The 18,423-nt window shown below is 37.1% G+C and overlaps 1 protein-coding gene across 1 annotated transcript in view; it reads right to left on the bottom strand.

Moving 5' to 3' along the window:
* Positions 1 to 18,423, bottom strand: part of LRRC9 (leucine rich repeat containing 9) — a 33,241-nt gene that overhangs the window by 1,474 nt on the left and 13,344 nt on the right. The window contains 16 exon segments of the mRNA XM_061462772.1: positions 4,972 to 5,168; positions 8,842 to 8,970; positions 9,302 to 9,512; positions 10,022 to 10,144; positions 10,862 to 10,881; positions 10,884 to 11,008; positions 11,010 to 11,076; positions 11,465 to 11,602; positions 11,605 to 11,632; positions 14,801 to 14,947; positions 15,399 to 15,479; positions 15,481 to 15,525; positions 16,158 to 16,168; positions 16,871 to 16,997; positions 16,999 to 17,046; positions 18,252 to 18,364. Coding sequence (XP_061318756.1) covers positions 4,972 to 5,168; positions 8,842 to 8,970; positions 9,302 to 9,512; positions 10,022 to 10,144; positions 10,862 to 10,881; positions 10,884 to 11,008; positions 11,010 to 11,076; positions 11,465 to 11,602; positions 11,605 to 11,632; positions 14,801 to 14,947; positions 15,399 to 15,479; positions 15,481 to 15,525; positions 16,158 to 16,168; positions 16,871 to 16,997; positions 16,999 to 17,046; positions 18,252 to 18,364 — 1,610 coding nt within the window.

Below are 18,423 nucleotides of genomic sequence, written 5' to 3'. Positions count from 1 at the left end.
GTGCTCTGGTGTCTACCTAAAACAGTACTAAATAAAGTGCTAGCCTACTTTTTGCTGGGAAAATCTCTTTTGAAGCTTAAGATCAAAAGCACTTTTTAAGCTTAAACAACACCATATGGTTTCAATTCTTGCTTTCCAACAAGCACTTTAAAAAGCACAACTAAATTGCAACTGACAAACTTGAAAAATCTTTTGTGTTGTTCCACTTGAATGATCTAATGAGAAAATGGCTCAGTTCTGTTGTAGCTAATGAGGTATAACATCTTCACTGAACCTGAATATATAACAGATACTTCTCTAAAGATCTAGTCTTAACATGCTTCTATTGCTTTACGCATTCTGCCATGTTTTTATTTAAGTGATGTCCAATGAATAAAAGCACAGGTCAGTTTTGAAACAGAACATTTACACATGAAATTACTCAATCCAAAAGTGCTTTGAACTCTGTATACAAGCATTGTGGTTTCAAGTGGGAAAATTTGTTTCACCAGCTTACTAAGGCCCTGAGTCTGCAAACAGAGATATTAATGTAGCCAGGCAGAGATCTGTGAAAACACATTTTTGGCAGATAAAGTTCTGAGACAAAGCCCAAGTGTATGCGAACTTAAACCTATCTATTTCAGCAGTGACCTACTATCAATGTGAAGACAGATTTGGCAAAAGAGTGAAGGTACCACTAGTATCAGTATCAGTATCATTTATTCTGGTAGTACCTAGAAGCTATTATCCTGATAAAAGGCTTTATTTATACAATAAAATATTTATGCCAAGAGATTTATACAAGGATGCAATAAGGATGTAACCCATAGGTGTGGGAGGCTTTAACATAACAGCAAAGGGGTTAGATTCAGTGCATCAGGTAGTATTTGCAGCTTAGCAAGAGTTTAGACAGATTGATGAGGACAGAATAAAACTGATCATGCTGGTGCTTCTTATAATCCTTAGTACTTATGTTTCAAATATGTAAAAGAACATGGTTTTATGCTCCATAAATGTGAAACTGAGACATGAAGAGAGAACTACCTTGCACAGCTAGTGGGAGCACAGAGTGGGAGCAGAGTCTAGATCTCCTCGTTATGCTACTGATCCTTATGGGGAAACTGATGGTTAAAATGCATACTGCAGTCTTTGAGCTGGAAGGAAATAATTCTGTTCATCAAACAAATATCCAGACAAGTTTCATGCTGTGATACAGAAAACACAGGTCTGCTGTTGGACAACAAGCTCTTTCAGTGAGTGGGGTCTTTGTGATAAACAGAATTACAATGAACCTTCTGTTTGTAGGAGAGACGTGCTAAGGCTGGCTTCCTCTCTGACTCCTTGCTGTTACTGTTTTTCTTGCATTTAGGAATCCTACTAAAAATCTCTGTTCAAGTGAATTTATACTGTAAAATGAGATGATGCCTACCCAGTGAATGCAGACAGACTGACAGATGGGTGAGTACAAGAAAATAATGAGGAATAAAATTGATCAGTGACTGTGACAGACAATGGTCACAGCAGATGCTCGACTGTTGTGAAGCTTTCTTTTGGTTTCATAGTCAAACTTCAGGGCAAGGTCTGGAGGAAAGCAACAAGGTAGCTTGTTCAGGGACCCCCTTCTCAATACAATGTGCAGCAAAGTAGAAATATGGCAGTGAAAAAGGGTGTTGATAACCAGTAACAGTGGTCAGCTTAAGGTATGCAATTGCATCTCAGGGCATTAAGACAGGACCTCAGTCTCAATAAGAATGAACAATGGAGACAAATGCTTTGATGTGGAGGGGCAGGGGGAGCTAACACAAAGCAGCAGGCTTACAGGCAAAGGCATAAATGAAGAGTGTTATCTGTGTTAAAGTATTTCTGATGGACATAATGAGACAAGATGGTTTCTTTCAAAACTCAACAATGTGATATTGCGTTATCAAATTATAGTTGAAAATAATCATGAACATAACTATCATCAAGAAGAGAAATTGGAATCAGGTGTGTCAAGAATCCCAAATAGTAGGCATCTTCCTGGCAGAATGATAGAAAGAACATATTACATGTCCTTACACTTAACCAAATCCTGTGGTGAAGAAAGGAAGCAGATAGTATGTCTTTTATTTTCCCTGACTTTACAAAACCTGAGGTTATCTAGAGAGAAAAAAAAAAAATCTGTGTTAATACTAGGATAACCATATGTGGCACTCCTTGTAGGTGACATGAATATTGTCCTTGGAATTTGAATGACATTTGCTTTACTTGTTCCAGGGGCTCATAGTCTGATCTTATCCTCTCTTCTGCATTTACTGGCAGACAAAACACAAGCAATGAACAGCAGTTCTTGAGAGAACCCTGTGCAAAGAAAACATAAATTAACCCAGTGATGGGGTCCTTTTCCAAGAAATCCATCTGATAGTATATCTCTCAGCTACATGAGTAGCTGAACCAAATCTTACTCTAATGCTGCTCTTAGAAACAGAATCCAAATTGCAGAAATAGCTATATTTCTTCGAGCAACATTTTTCGACTTTAAGTGCCCATGAATAACTGACGCTTTGTACTGACAAAGTGGCATGCTGCGGGCAAATTTATACGTTCCTCATCAAGTTAGCCTAGACCATGGCAGCTTCTTATGGCCCTCAGCCCATATGAGTATTTGAGTGCACTGTGTGCCTTACAGAGATGTGACTAGGAAACAGCCTTGCAGATGGCTGTGTTGAGATGCAGGCTGTGCTGCAGACAGAAAAGGCTAGCATTATTTTCCTCTTTTAATATACAATGTTATTGAAAATGATAGGCGGTAGGGTATCTGAAGTGCTCCCGTGAGACCCCACTTGGAGTACTGTGTACAGTTCTGGTGTCCTCAACATAAAAAGGACATGGAACTGTTGGAACAAGTCCAGAGGAGGGCCACGAGGATGATCAGGGGACTGGAGCACCTCCTGTATGAAGACAGGCTGAGGAAGCTGGGGCTGTTCAGCCTGGAGAAGAGAAGGCTGCGTGGAGACCTCATAGCAGCCTTCCAGTATCTGAAGGGGGCCTACAAGGATGCTGGGGAGGGACTCTTCATTAGGGACTGTAGTGACAGGACAAGGGGGAATGGGTTCAAACTTAAACAGGGGAAGTTCAGGTTAGATGTAAGGAAGAAGTTTTTTACTGTGAAGGTGATGAGGCACTGGAATGGGTTGCCCAAGGAAGTTGTGAATGCTCCATCCCTGGTGGTGTTTAAGGCCAGGTTGGATGGAGTCTTGGGTGAGGTGGTTTAGTGTGAGGTGTCCCTGCCCACAGCAGGGGGGTTGGAACTTGATGATCTTAAGGTTGTTTCCTACCCTAACTATTCTATGATTCTACTAACCAATGCTTACTAATACATTGTGAGGTGTACTTCTTAATGCCACATGGTGAAGGAGGCAGCTGAGCCCAACACCTTGATACTCTTTATGAGAAAGTATAAGCCTGCAGTTCTAAAGAAGGGAACCTTGGAATAGCAATTTTCCAAGAGGAATTTGTTTTTTTTTTCCTTTGTGAAGAGCATGACTGTTCTTGCCATTACTGAGTAATACTTAGTTTGCTTGACATTCTTGTGCCATTTCATCATCTGTTTCAGAAGTCAGTTCATTCCCCACTCAGTATAACCCTTTGAAAGTTGACTTAAAGATGTCATAAGTGCAAAAATATGCTTTTGAGTCAATCATTAAAAGCAGAGCTCATGACTGCACCATAGGTACTACTGCTCCAACATGCCCTGGTCTTCTCTCTTTGCTGTGTTTCTAGCTGTTGTTTTAGATGAGAAACTGCTGGTTTATGGTAAAAGGAAGTTAAGAGGCATTTAGAACTTGGACTTTCCACCTAACCTTTAAGAGTCTATTTATGGAAACATTCTGTATGAACTATATTTTCAACTGAAATTTAGAAAGACGCATTTTTTTTTCTCTAAACTAACAATAAAAAATGAATTTTGTTTCCATTTATGTTTATGCTACTGTTAATCTCAGCAGTGTTAAAATACTTAAATATATGAAGCTGAGATGCTACAAACTTTATGCAAACACTTGGCCCCACTGAGTTCCACTTGTCCTTTTATGGTTACCAGGAAAGCCTTTTCTACTCTATAAAAATGTTAACTGTTTTCTGTCCCATAACTATGTATTCATAAAATCAGAAAGGCTAGAGTCTCCTTTGCCCTGTTGTAACAGTTTGTTCCCAGGGATAAAAAAGGCAAACCAACAGCACTACACTGAAAAACAGAAGTATGCCTGGAAAAAAAGAAACCTGAAATTTCCCTTTGGGACTTTTTCAAGGAGTGATGTGGAAAACAACAAAGAAGATGATTGCTATTGAGCCATTTTAAAAATAAAATCAAGTATTTCAGAAATCCTTTAACATTTTTTGATCTTTCTTAACAGATCTGACCTGCTTTAGAATATTGAAAGGACAGCCCATCACTGCAACATACTCAGGCAAACACATACATTTTAAATTTATCTTGCATCACTATAAAGAACAACATCCTGTAGAATGAGTGGCTTCTGATCACAGTACTGCAGTGAGACAGGCACAGTGAGTCAATGTGATCATCATGTATACTGTGAAGCTATCAGCCTTCAAACAAAAATAGCTCATTCCTTGGAATGACCCAGTTATAATGCAAATCTTAATAGTTTTATTGATTATGAAGAGTAAATATTCACTGTATAAAATTAAAAGCACATCTAGTTTAACAATGCCAGCAAATATAGTAGCTGGATTTCAAAGCTTTGAGATTGCCTTAAGAATGGGAATAGCTTGAAGTTTTTCTAGTTCAGATGATTCCTGTCCTAAAGTTAAAAAATACACCGTATGTTAGGAGATCTCAAAAATCTCACAACTGATATGTATATTTTTGGGAAAATATCAGTAATTTTACTCAGGCAAATCCATAGAAGAAAATGGGAATTTTGTCCAAAGACAGTCCACCATATTTAGTCCACTGAATATAGAGCATTAAAAAAAAAAAAAAAATACTGTTTTTGAGTTCTGTTGGAAGTCCAGAAAAGATTTCTCTAATTATACCAAAGCTTGTAAACTGTTTGGTTCTCATATTTGGTTTTGCTCCAGATGATGAGTCAGCAGAACATTCTGTCTATGAAGTAAACCTTATGAAATTGTTTTAATTCAGTTATGGTCCAATACCAACTGCAGAAACTGGAGACTTTGAAGTCCTTCAGTTTGCTTATGTAGTTTCATAATATAGCAAGAGTAAATACATGGAATTGTCTTTAATGGATTTGGATTCCTTTCCAGAAAAAAAATGTCTTAAGCAAAAGCAGCTCATGAATATTCTAAATTACTTGTACATTGTTTTGGACCACTTCAATGACAGTGGAAGCTGTGTTTGATTTCATCCATCTATCTATCTATCTATCTATCCATCTATCTATCTATCTATCTATCTATCTATCTATCTATCTATCTATTCACTATCTCTATTTATAGCAAAGTATATTCCTAAATAAAATTTGGACATCTTGAGAAACAAGATTTAGGGCAATTTTTATTGTCAGTATTGCTTATATCGAGGAGGAAATTTCCTCAGTGTACGACTTGCTTCAGGCCATCAGCTGACAAATCCCTCTTCCACATGCTGGTCACCTTTCTCTGCCCTTGTAAGAGATAAGTGAGGCATGGTGGTGCAGTATGAAAGAATTTCAGTGTTCAGTATCTGAAGGACCTTGGAGCCAGGGCAAGAATTAAACCTAGGGTATCATTCTTATAGAAGTCAAGTCCAGAAAAGACTGTCCCCTACAAATTCAAGTGAAGACTGGATGTGAGGAAAGTACTGTAAATCCTTAAGTGCATGTACAGAAAAGCTGCTCATATCTACCCTGCCAAACCAGAAATCTCAAGTTTTTTAGCCTGCTATACTGTAGGTGGGCCACATTAGTAACTAACTCCATTGTAGCCCAGGATCAGGGGCAGTTTTCTACAGATTCTGTATCCCTAAGCCAATAAAGCAAACAGGAGAATGATGCCACAATTTGCCCTGGGTGAAAGAACTTAAGCAGTTCCCATTCCCCCAAAATATAAAATTATGAAGAGTATATGTGGATGACTGCAGTTTCACTAATCACTAGAAGAGGTCATAGGAATTACACCTGTATATGATGAAATAATCTGATGAAAAATGAAACAAGTGCACTACTGGGAGGTGGAAGTATATCCAGGTATGTCTGCTCTGTGGAAGCTAGATCAAGTTTTCTGCATCCAGACCATCAAAATCAAACAAATAAATAGCCCTCCTCCTCTGGTCACAGAAGTCTGAGGACATGAAAAGAAAACAGCTGTAAACTGCTGTTCAATTTGGTAAAATACTTATGGCAACCCTCGTGTTTATTCTCACAACAGTTGAATGACAATAAAGCAAAATAAACCAACATGCACTGTTCAGTAACTTGCCTGTCAAAGCTTCATTTCTGTTACATCTGACCTGTAATTAGGTAGCATGAGCTAATAGATAAAGAAAGAGAAGGGGAAAAAAAGAGTTTGCATTTTAGCTTTGCTTCTTCCTTACTACCCAGCTAATGAAACAATGTGCTTAGCAACCTCAATTTCTCTAAAACCACTAAATGTTGGTGATTGCTGAGCAGGTAGTAGATCTGACTTGATTACATTCAAACATCACAAACAAAACAATATCCAAACTGTATGTTAATATGTAATAACTATTTGTGTTAGATACGTAAATATGTACTATGCATATTTTATGCTTTACACAAGCTTCTCTCACAGGGCTACAAAAACTAAGAGCTAGTTCAACTTCCAGAGAAAGTGTCAAGAGGATCTGGGGAAGGTTTAAGAACCTTTTTGTTCCTAGAATATCTCACAGTTGAGGAACAATGCAACAGTCAATAAAAAGATAGTATCTACTTAGTGGGAAATTAAAAGCAGCTATAATAAATGGGAAGATAAATAAATTGTCAGTAAGAAATTTAAACTTAAAAAAAACAAACGAAAACCAATGATGAAAAGGATAAATGCACATAAGGAGAAAGTGAGAAACAGTTTAAAAGTATATCAAAACCAAAAGGAATCTGGACAATGGTACTGGATCGTTACTAACTGAAAATGGTGGCATCAATAAACATGAAACAAAGCATAGTTGTTTAATAAATACTTCTGCGCTGCATACGGGAAAAAAAAGGGAAATGTTATTCAGATTCATACAGTAATAATGACGTAATTTCCATGCCACTATTGACTTGAAGTCTGTTAGGTAGCAGCTACTGAGCTAGAATCTGACATATTTAAATCAGTGCCTCTGAGTAAGCTGGATTTGAAAAAGCTGGCTGAGAAACATGAAGTACTTACGTTGATTTGCTCTAAGTTTGGGAACACTGGCCAAGTTTCAGGTGCCTGCAAGAAAACTGAATCTTGTTGCTATTTAAAAAGGGAGGGTGGAGAAAGCTGGAATGCATTAGTGTAAAAAAAAAATCCCTCCCATCAACAGGAGAGGCATTCGCACAGTTACTGAACTATTATTTCAAATCCTTTTTGAGCCCCCATTCTGTGTAAAGAATGTTCACCTTTCATGGGGAAGCAGATAAGCAAAATGAGCATAGGAATTTGTCACACTGGTGGAAGCCCAGACAGCCCATACCCATGAGTGCTTCTGCCAATGTCTCTTTTCTCCAGAAAATCTGAAAACAAATTCATTTTTTCCTCACACTTCAGATGCGGAGCATATGCAGAGAATGAAAACAAGAAGAGCTGGGTGAAGTCTTGAGAAGTATGCACACAACAATTACATTTGGCAGGATTCTCTGATGCTTTGTCACTGTTACTTTTGTAAAACTTGACCAGTGTATAGAAGGAATTCTTCATGGTCACTTTGCAAGACTTGACTGATGCGATAAAACTGAATTTGATAATGGATGTTGCCTTGTATGTGCAGAAATAAGTAAACGCATCCTGACAGGTCCTGCAAGTTTTAATCCAGAAAGAGTGCATAGATGAGAAATGCAAACTGAAAGATAATTTGAAAATGCTCTTTAGGACATAAGCTGATCTAACGTTGATGGCAAAAGGAAGAAGAAAGAAGAAGAAAGAAGAAAGATCCTCTGTCTCCCTCAGAGGATGATGAAAAGGGTATCAGTTTTGAAATGAGCACAAGAGCAGAGGTTTAGTGGCAGGATGAATGACTGCTAAGACTGCACAGAATACTGCAGAAGAACATTGGATGAATGTACAAAACCCTTCTTTATGCTTATGAAAGGTACTGTGGATTGAACTGCCTGAATTTATTGATTCTAAGAAGAGATTGTGACTGCCATCAGAATATTATACAGTGTAAGACAGCTGAATTTTCACAGCTCAGGCTCAAAGAATTGAAATAGCATATATTCCTCACTATCTGAATATATTCCCAATGTTTTGTAGTGTAATATTGCACATATTCAAATAAGGAATGAAAACAGAATATCAATGATCAATCTGATCAGAGATACAGGTACACACTCTCCCAGATCAAACCAGCAGCCAGAAAGAGGTAGGTGCTTCCCTTACTGAAAATGAAATCCTTTGTAAAAAAGTAAAAAAAAATCCAATATATGCTTAAAATCCAAAGAACAGAGGACAGCAGCCTGGTGTAGTTAGTTTGATGAAGAAGTGTACTAACAAGTTGTTCACAAAGAACTTAGGAAAGAAAAGCCAACCAGATGATGCTTAACATACTATATTTGTGTAAAACAAACAAAACCCCCACAACATACTGGGTTTCTTCAAGCTAGTAGTGTTAAAAAAGGGAGATCCAAAGCTACCGACACTGAAGACACCTTATTGCAACTCAGTGGAGTAAAGGAGTGATAAAAGTATGTTTTAAAAGCTGATGGTTCTTGCTCCCTTTTGCAAGTGCTTGCTGTCCATATCCATGAGAGGCCACCTTTCAGTACAGCTGCTCTTTGTTACCTGATTTGGGAGATTTTTATCCAGGCAGTATTGGTTCAATGTGAGTGTAGTTCAGACACGATACATGTAAAAAGGAAACATAATTAATCAAACAGAATGTTCTTCTGCTAACACATTAGCAAAACTACCATTACATTTATCCAATTCAGATATTTGATCTTTAGAAAGATGATTGGTCAGTTTAAAGTGCTTAAAAAAGTTTGGTGCAATTAATTGATGAGATTACTTTAACAATACTGGAAAATGGAAACGGTTGCAATCAGCTTTGTGCTGGTTGATTGCTGTTACAAAAAACCACAAACAGGGTATTGAAGGAGATCAAAGGCCATTTTCAATCAAATGAAATTAGTTCAATATTATTAGAAAATATTGAAAAGACGATGTCATGAACCCACCTTGGCATTAGGAATGAAGATTTAACCACTGAAAGACATGAGATTATTGTTCTGTAAATTTACACTGCACGCATTTCTAAACTGGTCCGTTAGCACCAGAAGGATTGAGAATATAAATAACATGGAAAACTGGTAGAAATTAGATACAGAGCATGAGCTGGATTTTGGGTAAGAAATGGGGTACAAAAGAAGCACCCTGATGAAAATCTCACAAGAAATTCACAGTTCTTTATCCAGCAGTAAACAACTGATTTGATTCTGACACCAAAGGCAAGGGATTTCAACAGTCAGCTCTGCTTCTATGTTGCATTACTGAAATTCTAGTTCCATAGCTTTCAGGCACTTTGATGTTTATATGAGCAGACCTGAACGTCTGTTTTCTTATGGAACAGATTAACAGAGAGTCTGTGTTCTCTCAGTTAGTTTACAATATAGATTTGTAGGTAATATACACTAATTTCACAGGCGTTAGAAATGTTTCAGCTCCAAATATTACAGTTGAAGCCTTGGGAGCCCTAGCAGTGTGCTAGGGTACTATCACAAAAAGTGCAATTTCTAATTTGAAATGGTTAAAGAGAGACAGAAATTGACAATAGAGTATTAAGGAGTATATGAAAAGATTGCACACATATTAAAAAGTCTGATCAGCTGGGTCTTGATATCTTAAGGAACCATTTTAAAAATCTTACAGAAATAATTTGCACACAATAATTTACTACTGCAGTGGCATCTAGGGCTTTGAGAGAGGGATGATGGAATAATACAAATAGTTGCTAGTGATCTTGTGTTCAGGCTATTCAATTTCTGCTTATGTCCCAAATCATAAGATTAGTTGAACCCTAAGTAGAAAAAAGCAGAGGTTTATTAATATGACTTTAAACCATCCATATATAGGTATATTCAGACTACTTTGTTTTCAGCTCCTTCAGCTGTCATCTGCATGACTCAAAACTGAGAAATTGCTTAACAAAATACAGATTATCTTAATTTAGGCTAATAGCACTTTTCAATACTCAAGCCACAAAGGAAGCCCTTAAAGTAATTGAAAACTGTACCAACATTGCCTTAAAAGCCTTTGCACTCTCACACAGTTTTACAGAGTCTGAACATAAATAAGAATCAGGGCCTCAGAGTTCCATTAGTGTCTGAATCCAGTTGAAAACGTTTAGGATACATACATAAGCATACCAGGTAATCTGAAAAGATCTGGAACTGGTGCAGGTGTAATTGCTTGCTATTTAAGAGAATTATTCCATGGATTGTAAACCTTGATTTAGCCTACCTGTTATAACTGATGTTAATCTCTGCAGAACATTTAGAGTTCAGTACAACTGGAGGGTTCAGTGCCTCCATCTCAGGAGTGAGTATTACTCAAAAAATGTTAGACTGTGGTTCGCATCAGTTTGGCTTCCGCTGTAAGGATGAATGAATGCAGCACGCACAGGCAGAAATTCCAATTATGTTTAAGTATAGGTTCCTCTATACTTGACCAAGTGGGGAAACACTGTATTTCTAATGAATAAAAACAAATTAGTTTTGAAATAATAAAGATTTACCTTTAAGTGATGAATCTTTTTGTTGACATACAGTTACTATTTGTGTATAGCTCTACTAGACAGTCAGTTTTATTTAAACAAGCTAAAGATGTGATTATATTGTTCTCAGTGAATGTGTGATAAGAGTAAGGCAGATTTTCAAACACGTCTTTTAAGGCTGACAAGACAGTTACTATTTGCACTATGTGGTGTAATCTTGGTTGAGCTTGAAGTTCCTTGAAAAATAACCAAGACCACTCAATACTGTTAGTTGTAATATAAAAAGGTGGCTGATGCAGGAGGTAAAACAAGTTACAAGTGTCAGAGTTTGCGTTATTCAGTCCATCTGTAACTAGATCAATGATCATTAGATCAGTTAGATCATTAAACATAGATAAATATGCACATTTTAAAAAGAAACACTCATTTTACTGGAACGTAATTGTTCTGCCTCACTCCCACTCTTCAGTTCTGCTAAAGATGCAATTAAAATGTTTAATATTTGAAAACCTGACTTTGTTGGCAGCTAGTAAAAACTCGTTATAATATTTCACTATAAAGAAACAATTCTACCATGTGCCAGGGTAACAGCCTGCATTATCACTACCATGGTAAACATAGTACCATCTAGTGTTGAGATGTAGTTCTCATCTAAAGTGAGGTCAAGACTGGATTCTATTCCTTCTGTTTGTGAGCGATTGCTGTTGCTAAATGAGGCTTATCTTAAATGCTCCATTTTTTCAAAGTTGGAACTTCTGAAGAGTGTTGGTCATCCAGATTTAAGTTAGCGATCTGTAATAAAACTCAGTTTTAGAATTGAAAGAAACCAACCAGTCAATTAGGCTGTAAACTAATTCCACCTGTGTATTCGGTGCTCAGTTTCTATGTGTACATTTCCTACTAATATCTGTGGCAACTTCTTGGATGCAGGATGTGATATTTCCATATTATGAAACAGAGCTACACTTCAAAAAATTTCAGCTCCTCCTCCAAAACTAAGAATTGTAAAGCGTAAGTAAGCCAGCTCCCAAATGTACCTTTGCAGCTGAAGGTATCTCAACACAGACCATTTTTTTACTTTTTTAATTGCATCAGATCTTAGATACCTTTATTCCATTTAAATCCATCTGCAGTACAGAATCATTTTATTGGCTAGTCTGCTTTATACACCCTTATTCTGCAACAGGACTTAAATGGAAACAGGATTTCAGCCTAACACTAAGGCTGCATATTTGGTCTAGAAGGGACTCAGTGCAAAGTCAGAGCATAATTTCTCCTAATTTTATGGTTCTTCATGCTTTTCATATACAAACTACTCTTTCCCTGTATCACAGATTAAGAAATTCAGTAATTTTCTTGTTTGAAATGTTCTTGAACAGAAACAAATAAATGTCAATTTCAACCATATATTTTGCTGCCCATTTTGTGAAACGAACAACTTTCTTACAAAGGATCTGACTTCAGATACCTGACAGCATACTTCCTGTAAAGAGAAGGGTGTCAGTGATTCTATCCACAACCTGTTTATACGATTACAGCTCCTCCTTTCTGATATTACTATAGCATTAGCCAATCATTGTACAATAGAGAAAAGAAAAGATCACAGAGTCCCAATCAAATAATTCAAATTGCATTGTAAGGGGACAAAATATCCAGTATTTTATCTAGGTTGTATCTAAGACACATAATATTTAAATATTCAGTACCATTAGATTGGCTTTGGTGGTGACTAAAGAACATTTTTTGCCTATATTATTTTATTTTCCAAAGTACTTCTTATACCACTTCTGAATCCCTTCTCTCTGATACCACAAAACATGTATCATGCTAAAGCATTAATTTTCCTGGCATTTTTTCTAAATATGAATTCCCTAATGTATTCAGAATGAAACGCTACGCTTATCAGCAGAAACATGTTTTCCTCTAGCTATTTTTTTCCAATACCAAATTAAACTGACAGGGGAGCTTTTAACCTTTCATGCTGAGTAGATTAACATGATTTCAGCTGATGGATCAGCACAGGTTAGGATGACCTTGGATCTTCCTCTACTGAATCTTGCGTGTTTTTGCTAGCTTGGTTTCCTACAGGAGCAAGGCTAATGTGACTGTGCTGTCTGTATATCCATCTGCTAACCTTACCAGGAATTTTGAAATCTATTTGTGAGTTTCAGCCCAATTTTTCAGACAAGTACTATTTGACTTCTACAAATTCCATGAAATGAGCAGCTGAATTAGAGTTCTAAACTGATGATCCTAGTGAAGGAAAGGCTGCCATACTGGCTCAGCTACAATGCCTAACACTAGAGTATCCAGGAGAGTCTTATTCTGAATGATCTGAGAAACTTTGAGAACTCACAGCTGATTAAGCACTGAATAACCCCAAGACAAAGCTCTTTCATAAGGCAAACCATTTTTTCCTTCAGTCCAGCTGCTCATCAAGTGAGTGCTTAATTAGTTTATAATTTTAGGTAGTCTTTCAAGGCAAGAGACAATGTTGAAAGAGTTATTCTTGATGTTTGGTGGTTTGAAATTAGACCTACTAGCTCTCTTCTTGCAATCTGTTTTTCATATTGGGATTTAGTAGAGCTGTGTAATTTTAGTCCTGACTGATCATGAGAAATGGATTAGAGAGTTCAATATGCACGTGGCAAAGTCCATTTGGCTTTAGACATGAAATATGCCTAAGCCTCTAAATTTTAGGGCAGGGCATACTTGAAGGGACAGTATTAAAAAACGGGGTTGCTATATGCATTAGAGAATTCATGTTTATTGAGTTTACTAGGAGAACTAATATTTTAATATATTTCAATATTATACTTTCGTGACATCAAGAAAAAGTTGGGTTCAAAATTGGCAGAATAAATAAAACTAAGCTATTATGATTCTATGATATTCTAATGAAAAATTCTCAGGTCCAATCTCTACTGATCTGAGAGAGAAGGAAAGCAAAGGAGCTGGCTGCAATGTCCTGAATCAGTCTAGTTCTGTCATTATCTTTGCCACCAGTGTCTTTGTTCTTTAAAAAATTGTTCAGTATTCTTGAAGCTTCACTGAGACTGTCCTTTTTATATCTTAGTGTGTATTGAAAAGATTAGTTGAAGCTTAATTGACAGCTCACACAGACAACCCGGCATCAACCTAGGATGTTCCTGGGTACCCCAATGGAGTCCTGTTCCTTTGTCGGCTTGTTGTTATAATAAAAGAGATGTTCTCTTCTGTTTGCCCGACTTTTTAGTGTTAAATAATAATTTAAAAAGCTTCGTTAAAAGTCTTTCAATGACTCGAATTTGTCAGGTTTAACTCTGTGGATTCTCACTGAGCCCTTTAAATAATGTTGAAATGTACTGATTCAAAGGGAATAAAGGAGAGAGGGGAACATTTGTTCCAGAGCCTGGCTGGGCAATAGGAATGAATGAGAGTCAGTAAAAGGGCTGAGTATTGCCAAAGCTCTAGCCAACACAGCTGTACAGCTGCAGGTACATGCAGTAATAGAGGCTAACATTTGTCTATGTGCATCACCAAGGCTAGGAACTGTCTCTGCTCCTACCACAGGCAATTCAGTGAAGCTGAGACAGCAAAATTAAAGCCAGGGCTCAGATTTTGATAGCTGGCACAGGCCACCAATAAATTTAATGCTTAAGGGAAGTAAAAAAAGAAAGGAATTATGCTTCAGAGATGTCTCAGCAAAAAAAGTCACAAGAGCTCATTTACTTGGTTAGGCTGTGACTACAAAGAGAAGTGAAGGCACTGTGAGAACACAGATGCCATAGCATGATCATAAGGCTTCTTACACTGCAAATGTCTTTAGAATTAATAAGGTGGAGGACCAGATTTTAAGCCTTTTGAACTGTGGTCATGGTTAGAATGCTTTCCCAGGAATTTCAATTGCTGATATGTACCCTATGCCATGGATTGTGCATGATGTCATGACTGAGCATGTTAGGAATGTGTTTATCACACATTATTATTATTTAGAAATATTATATCACCCTTTGAATTTTTCAGCTTGTTCCAGCTCAGGTTGAAGAACTGCAGTTTGCTGAAGTCTCTGATGCCCTCAAAAGTCATCATGTGGTTATGGCTCACATCAAATTATTTGTGGTTGGGCTACAAGACAGTGTAATTTTGAAAATAGTTGTATGGCTGAAAGTGTTGCAGAAGAAACTTCAGTTAAAGTTATCAGTTGCATTTAATCTTTAAATATACTTAATGGGATCCAGTGCCTGGGACTCCCCATGCGCATTATTGGGTCTGTTGGGAGAGGCTTAGTATGCTCCAGATAAGTTACTCTATTTGCTAAAACGAAATGACCATTATAAAGGTCAGACGGGTGATATAGCAATACCACTGTAATATCGTGATTCAAATTGGAGATGATATGAACAGGCACTGAAACTGTGAGCTGATAATTATAGCACAGTATTCATGACCCTAGTTTAGTCCCCCATTCTGTTTCCCTGTGTGCATCCTGGCCCAGTCTTGTCTTGTAAGCACACATCACAATGCAAGAACATTTATGCTAGTAAATGTTCCATAAAAAGAAAAAAAGAATTAGAGCTTAATTTCTCATCAGGTCATGAATATTATTAAAGGAAGTAAACTCATTAAAGCTGGTGATAATTTTTTGAAGGGTTTTTAAGTCTAGAGATGCCCTATAGCGTGCTCAGGCTGTTCCCATTGAAATTCTAAACTTAGACCAAAAGTCAAACAGAAATGACAGTCTTACCAGACCTGCAGCCTTTAAAATCAAAAAACTCCAACGGGTGGAGTGCAAATACAATACTACCGCACTAGTAAAATATAAAAAGACTATAAAATGTAAGTACAAACTAACATAAAATACTGAAAAGACTTTTCACTTATTTGAAAACTCTCTATTCTCTGACTGGTCCCTGAAATTAAGGTGACCTGGCTGAGGTGGGAAGTCAGATAGACAATTGGTTCACAGGAGAAGGGAACAGATGCTGCTGACTCTAAGGAACTGGCAACTCTTCCATTATGAAAAAGCAGTATAGAAAGGGTAAAGCTGAGCAGAGACAGGCAACAGATCCTCAGGAAAAGGCAAGGTGAGAGGAGAATGCTAGTATCTCACTGCAAACACAGATCAGTGGAAAGATGGCCCTTTGATAAATTAACTAAAGAATTGTTATTCTCGTCTTTCCTAACACTGACTCTAAATAAACTTTAGAAAACAAAAAGTTTATTTTAAACTGTAATATTATATATTACATGTTTTATTATTATTATATATTATAATTATCACATATTTTAAACTGTAATATATATTACAGTTACCATCAAGTATAAGAAATAAGACCATCTCACAAACTAAAGTTAAAAATGGGACAGTTCAAAAACTATTTCAGTTTCATGTATCGGATATTTAGCAGGCGTACTCCATCAGAAAAGGGGACTACTGAAGGTGCCACATGACAGTTATGCATATGAATGCAATGCCAGAATTATGCATATAAATGCCCACCTGAAGAAGTGTTTTTCTGTGCAGCTACTATAACAATATATATGTCCGAAACTAAAGTCTGTAGCCTGCTACAGTTTTTTTCCCCCTAGGCTTCATTCTTGAGATGTCAAATCTGACAAAAAAAAGAAAATCTTTTCAGGAACAACTGACATAAAGGCATGAAGTCATGGGCTTCATAAAATTCAAAGGAAAGGGTGATAGTTTATGTACAGCCCTATTCTCTGGTGCATTCTTCTTAAACTGTTTCTTGATTAAATTATGTATTTTACACAATAGGAATGCGATTAGGATTCCGTTCAATAACTGTAATTCAGATTGCTGAGTAATTGATAGAGAAACACAAGTTCTAGTGATGTTGAGTAAATGTAAGCAACATCAGAGTCAAGCCCAAATGGAAATGTTAATTTTTAACTTTTGTGTTTGATTTAGGTCATGGGCCAACCTGAATAACAAAGTAACAATTACATAATACATCTATTTTACTGAAAATTTGGCAGCAATACCTCACCTGTACCTGACTAAATATTGGCCTCAGGCTCTGAAAATACTGTTGTTCTCTTTTTCATTCAAGAAAGCAACCTAAGGACTGACCTTTACTGTCATTTCCATGTTCAAAACTTCATCATCACGCTGCAAATCATGAGACAGAATAAATCTTTCTGGGCTTCTTTTTTTCCTCTTCCACAATTATTTTGCACATAGAAAACAGACACTGATCTTTGAACTATATAAAATAAAAGGCATTTGAAGTTTGTAAAGTTTCTAATTTTTAATTACATATGACAGGTTTGATTAGGAAATTAATAGCAATCAAGTCAGGAAATAATCTTTTTGTAACACAGATCTGTTAGAAACTTCGTTTAATTGCCTCATATTCAAAGCACTGCAAAATGCTTTTGCTTGTATGGGTTGTGTAACATCCAGAACTTTGGCTAGAGTCAACAGAAGTACACCTATGCACTGAAATTCCCAAGGGCCAAGAATCACAGTAGAGCAGCCTAACACTGGACTATGGGACCAGGCAAATCTGACTCATCAGTGGATTCAGCTGTCTCCTTCCTTTCCCCAGAGCTGAACATCCCACTTTCCTGTACTCTCTTGTGAATAACAGAGTAACTCAGAGTCTGAAATGAGTGCTTCTATCTCTGCAGCAAGTTATGAAGTTAGATGAGGGAAAAAGCAGCATTATATGTTTGTAAAAATAAATAGAAAATCAAAACAAACTTGTTCACAATACCAGCTAAGAATAAAATATATTTTATAAGAATACAATCTATATATATGAGAATAAAATATCTTCTTTCAAAACTACACATCTCACAATTTCAGTCAAACAACTAAAGATCATTTGCTCCTGTCAATATTTAAAACCAGTGAAATCTGAAATACAGGTAATTTCAGGAACAGTGGAACATGTGAAGCCAAGTGTTCTTTGGACTTGCGTCTTCCAAACTCTTTCTTCCATACTGCAGTAAACCCAGCTTCTCCAGGCTTCCTAGGACACCAAGGCCAAGCAGAAGTTTGATGGCAAACTTGCCAGAAGTCCATGCTGGCTGCCCTGTTGGCTGATGCTAAATGAACCCTAGAAAAGCTGAGAAAAATCTCTTTTCTTTCTGGGGAGAAGGAGATGAAGGAAAGGTGTCCTAATTTAGTTTAAGCCACATTTCTACAAAAATAATAAATACTTAATTATCTCTAAGGCTTCTATACTTTTTCAGATTTGGTTGAAATTTGGTCGTTCCTAAACCACTGCAATGACAGAGTCACACAACATGACCGATGCTTCGCCCTTCTGCGCCTTGTCCTGGGCAAGGATTGACCCAATGTGTTTGTGTCTTCCCTCACTCATCTAGAAAAGATCAGATGTATCTGATTAATTCTCACTTGAGGACATCTCTCATACATGCTTCAAATGTCTGTGGGAATTACTCCCAGCAGCTGAGGCTCTCTGCGGCACTTCCTAATACACAGAAACGCCACTGGGACAGATTTCAGCAGTTTCAGAGCTCCTTCCAAGGCTGCACATGCCACCTCATGGCCATCTGCAGTATTTATGACATGTCCTTTCTGTAACAGCAATTGTACAAGCCGTGCAGCACAT

Source organism: Pezoporus flaviventris, unplaced genomic scaffold, assembly GCF_033815535.1.
Source record: "Pezoporus flaviventris isolate CSIRO_AGI_PZ_B2104156 unplaced genomic scaffold, CSIRO_AGI_Pfla_v1 ptg000035l, whole genome shotgun sequence".
In the NCBI taxonomy this organism is placed as follows: Eukaryota; Metazoa; Chordata; class Aves; order Psittaciformes; family Psittacidae; genus Pezoporus; species Pezoporus flaviventris.
Note: the sequence above shows the minus strand (reverse complement) of the source record. Positions and strands in the feature narration are given on the sequence as shown.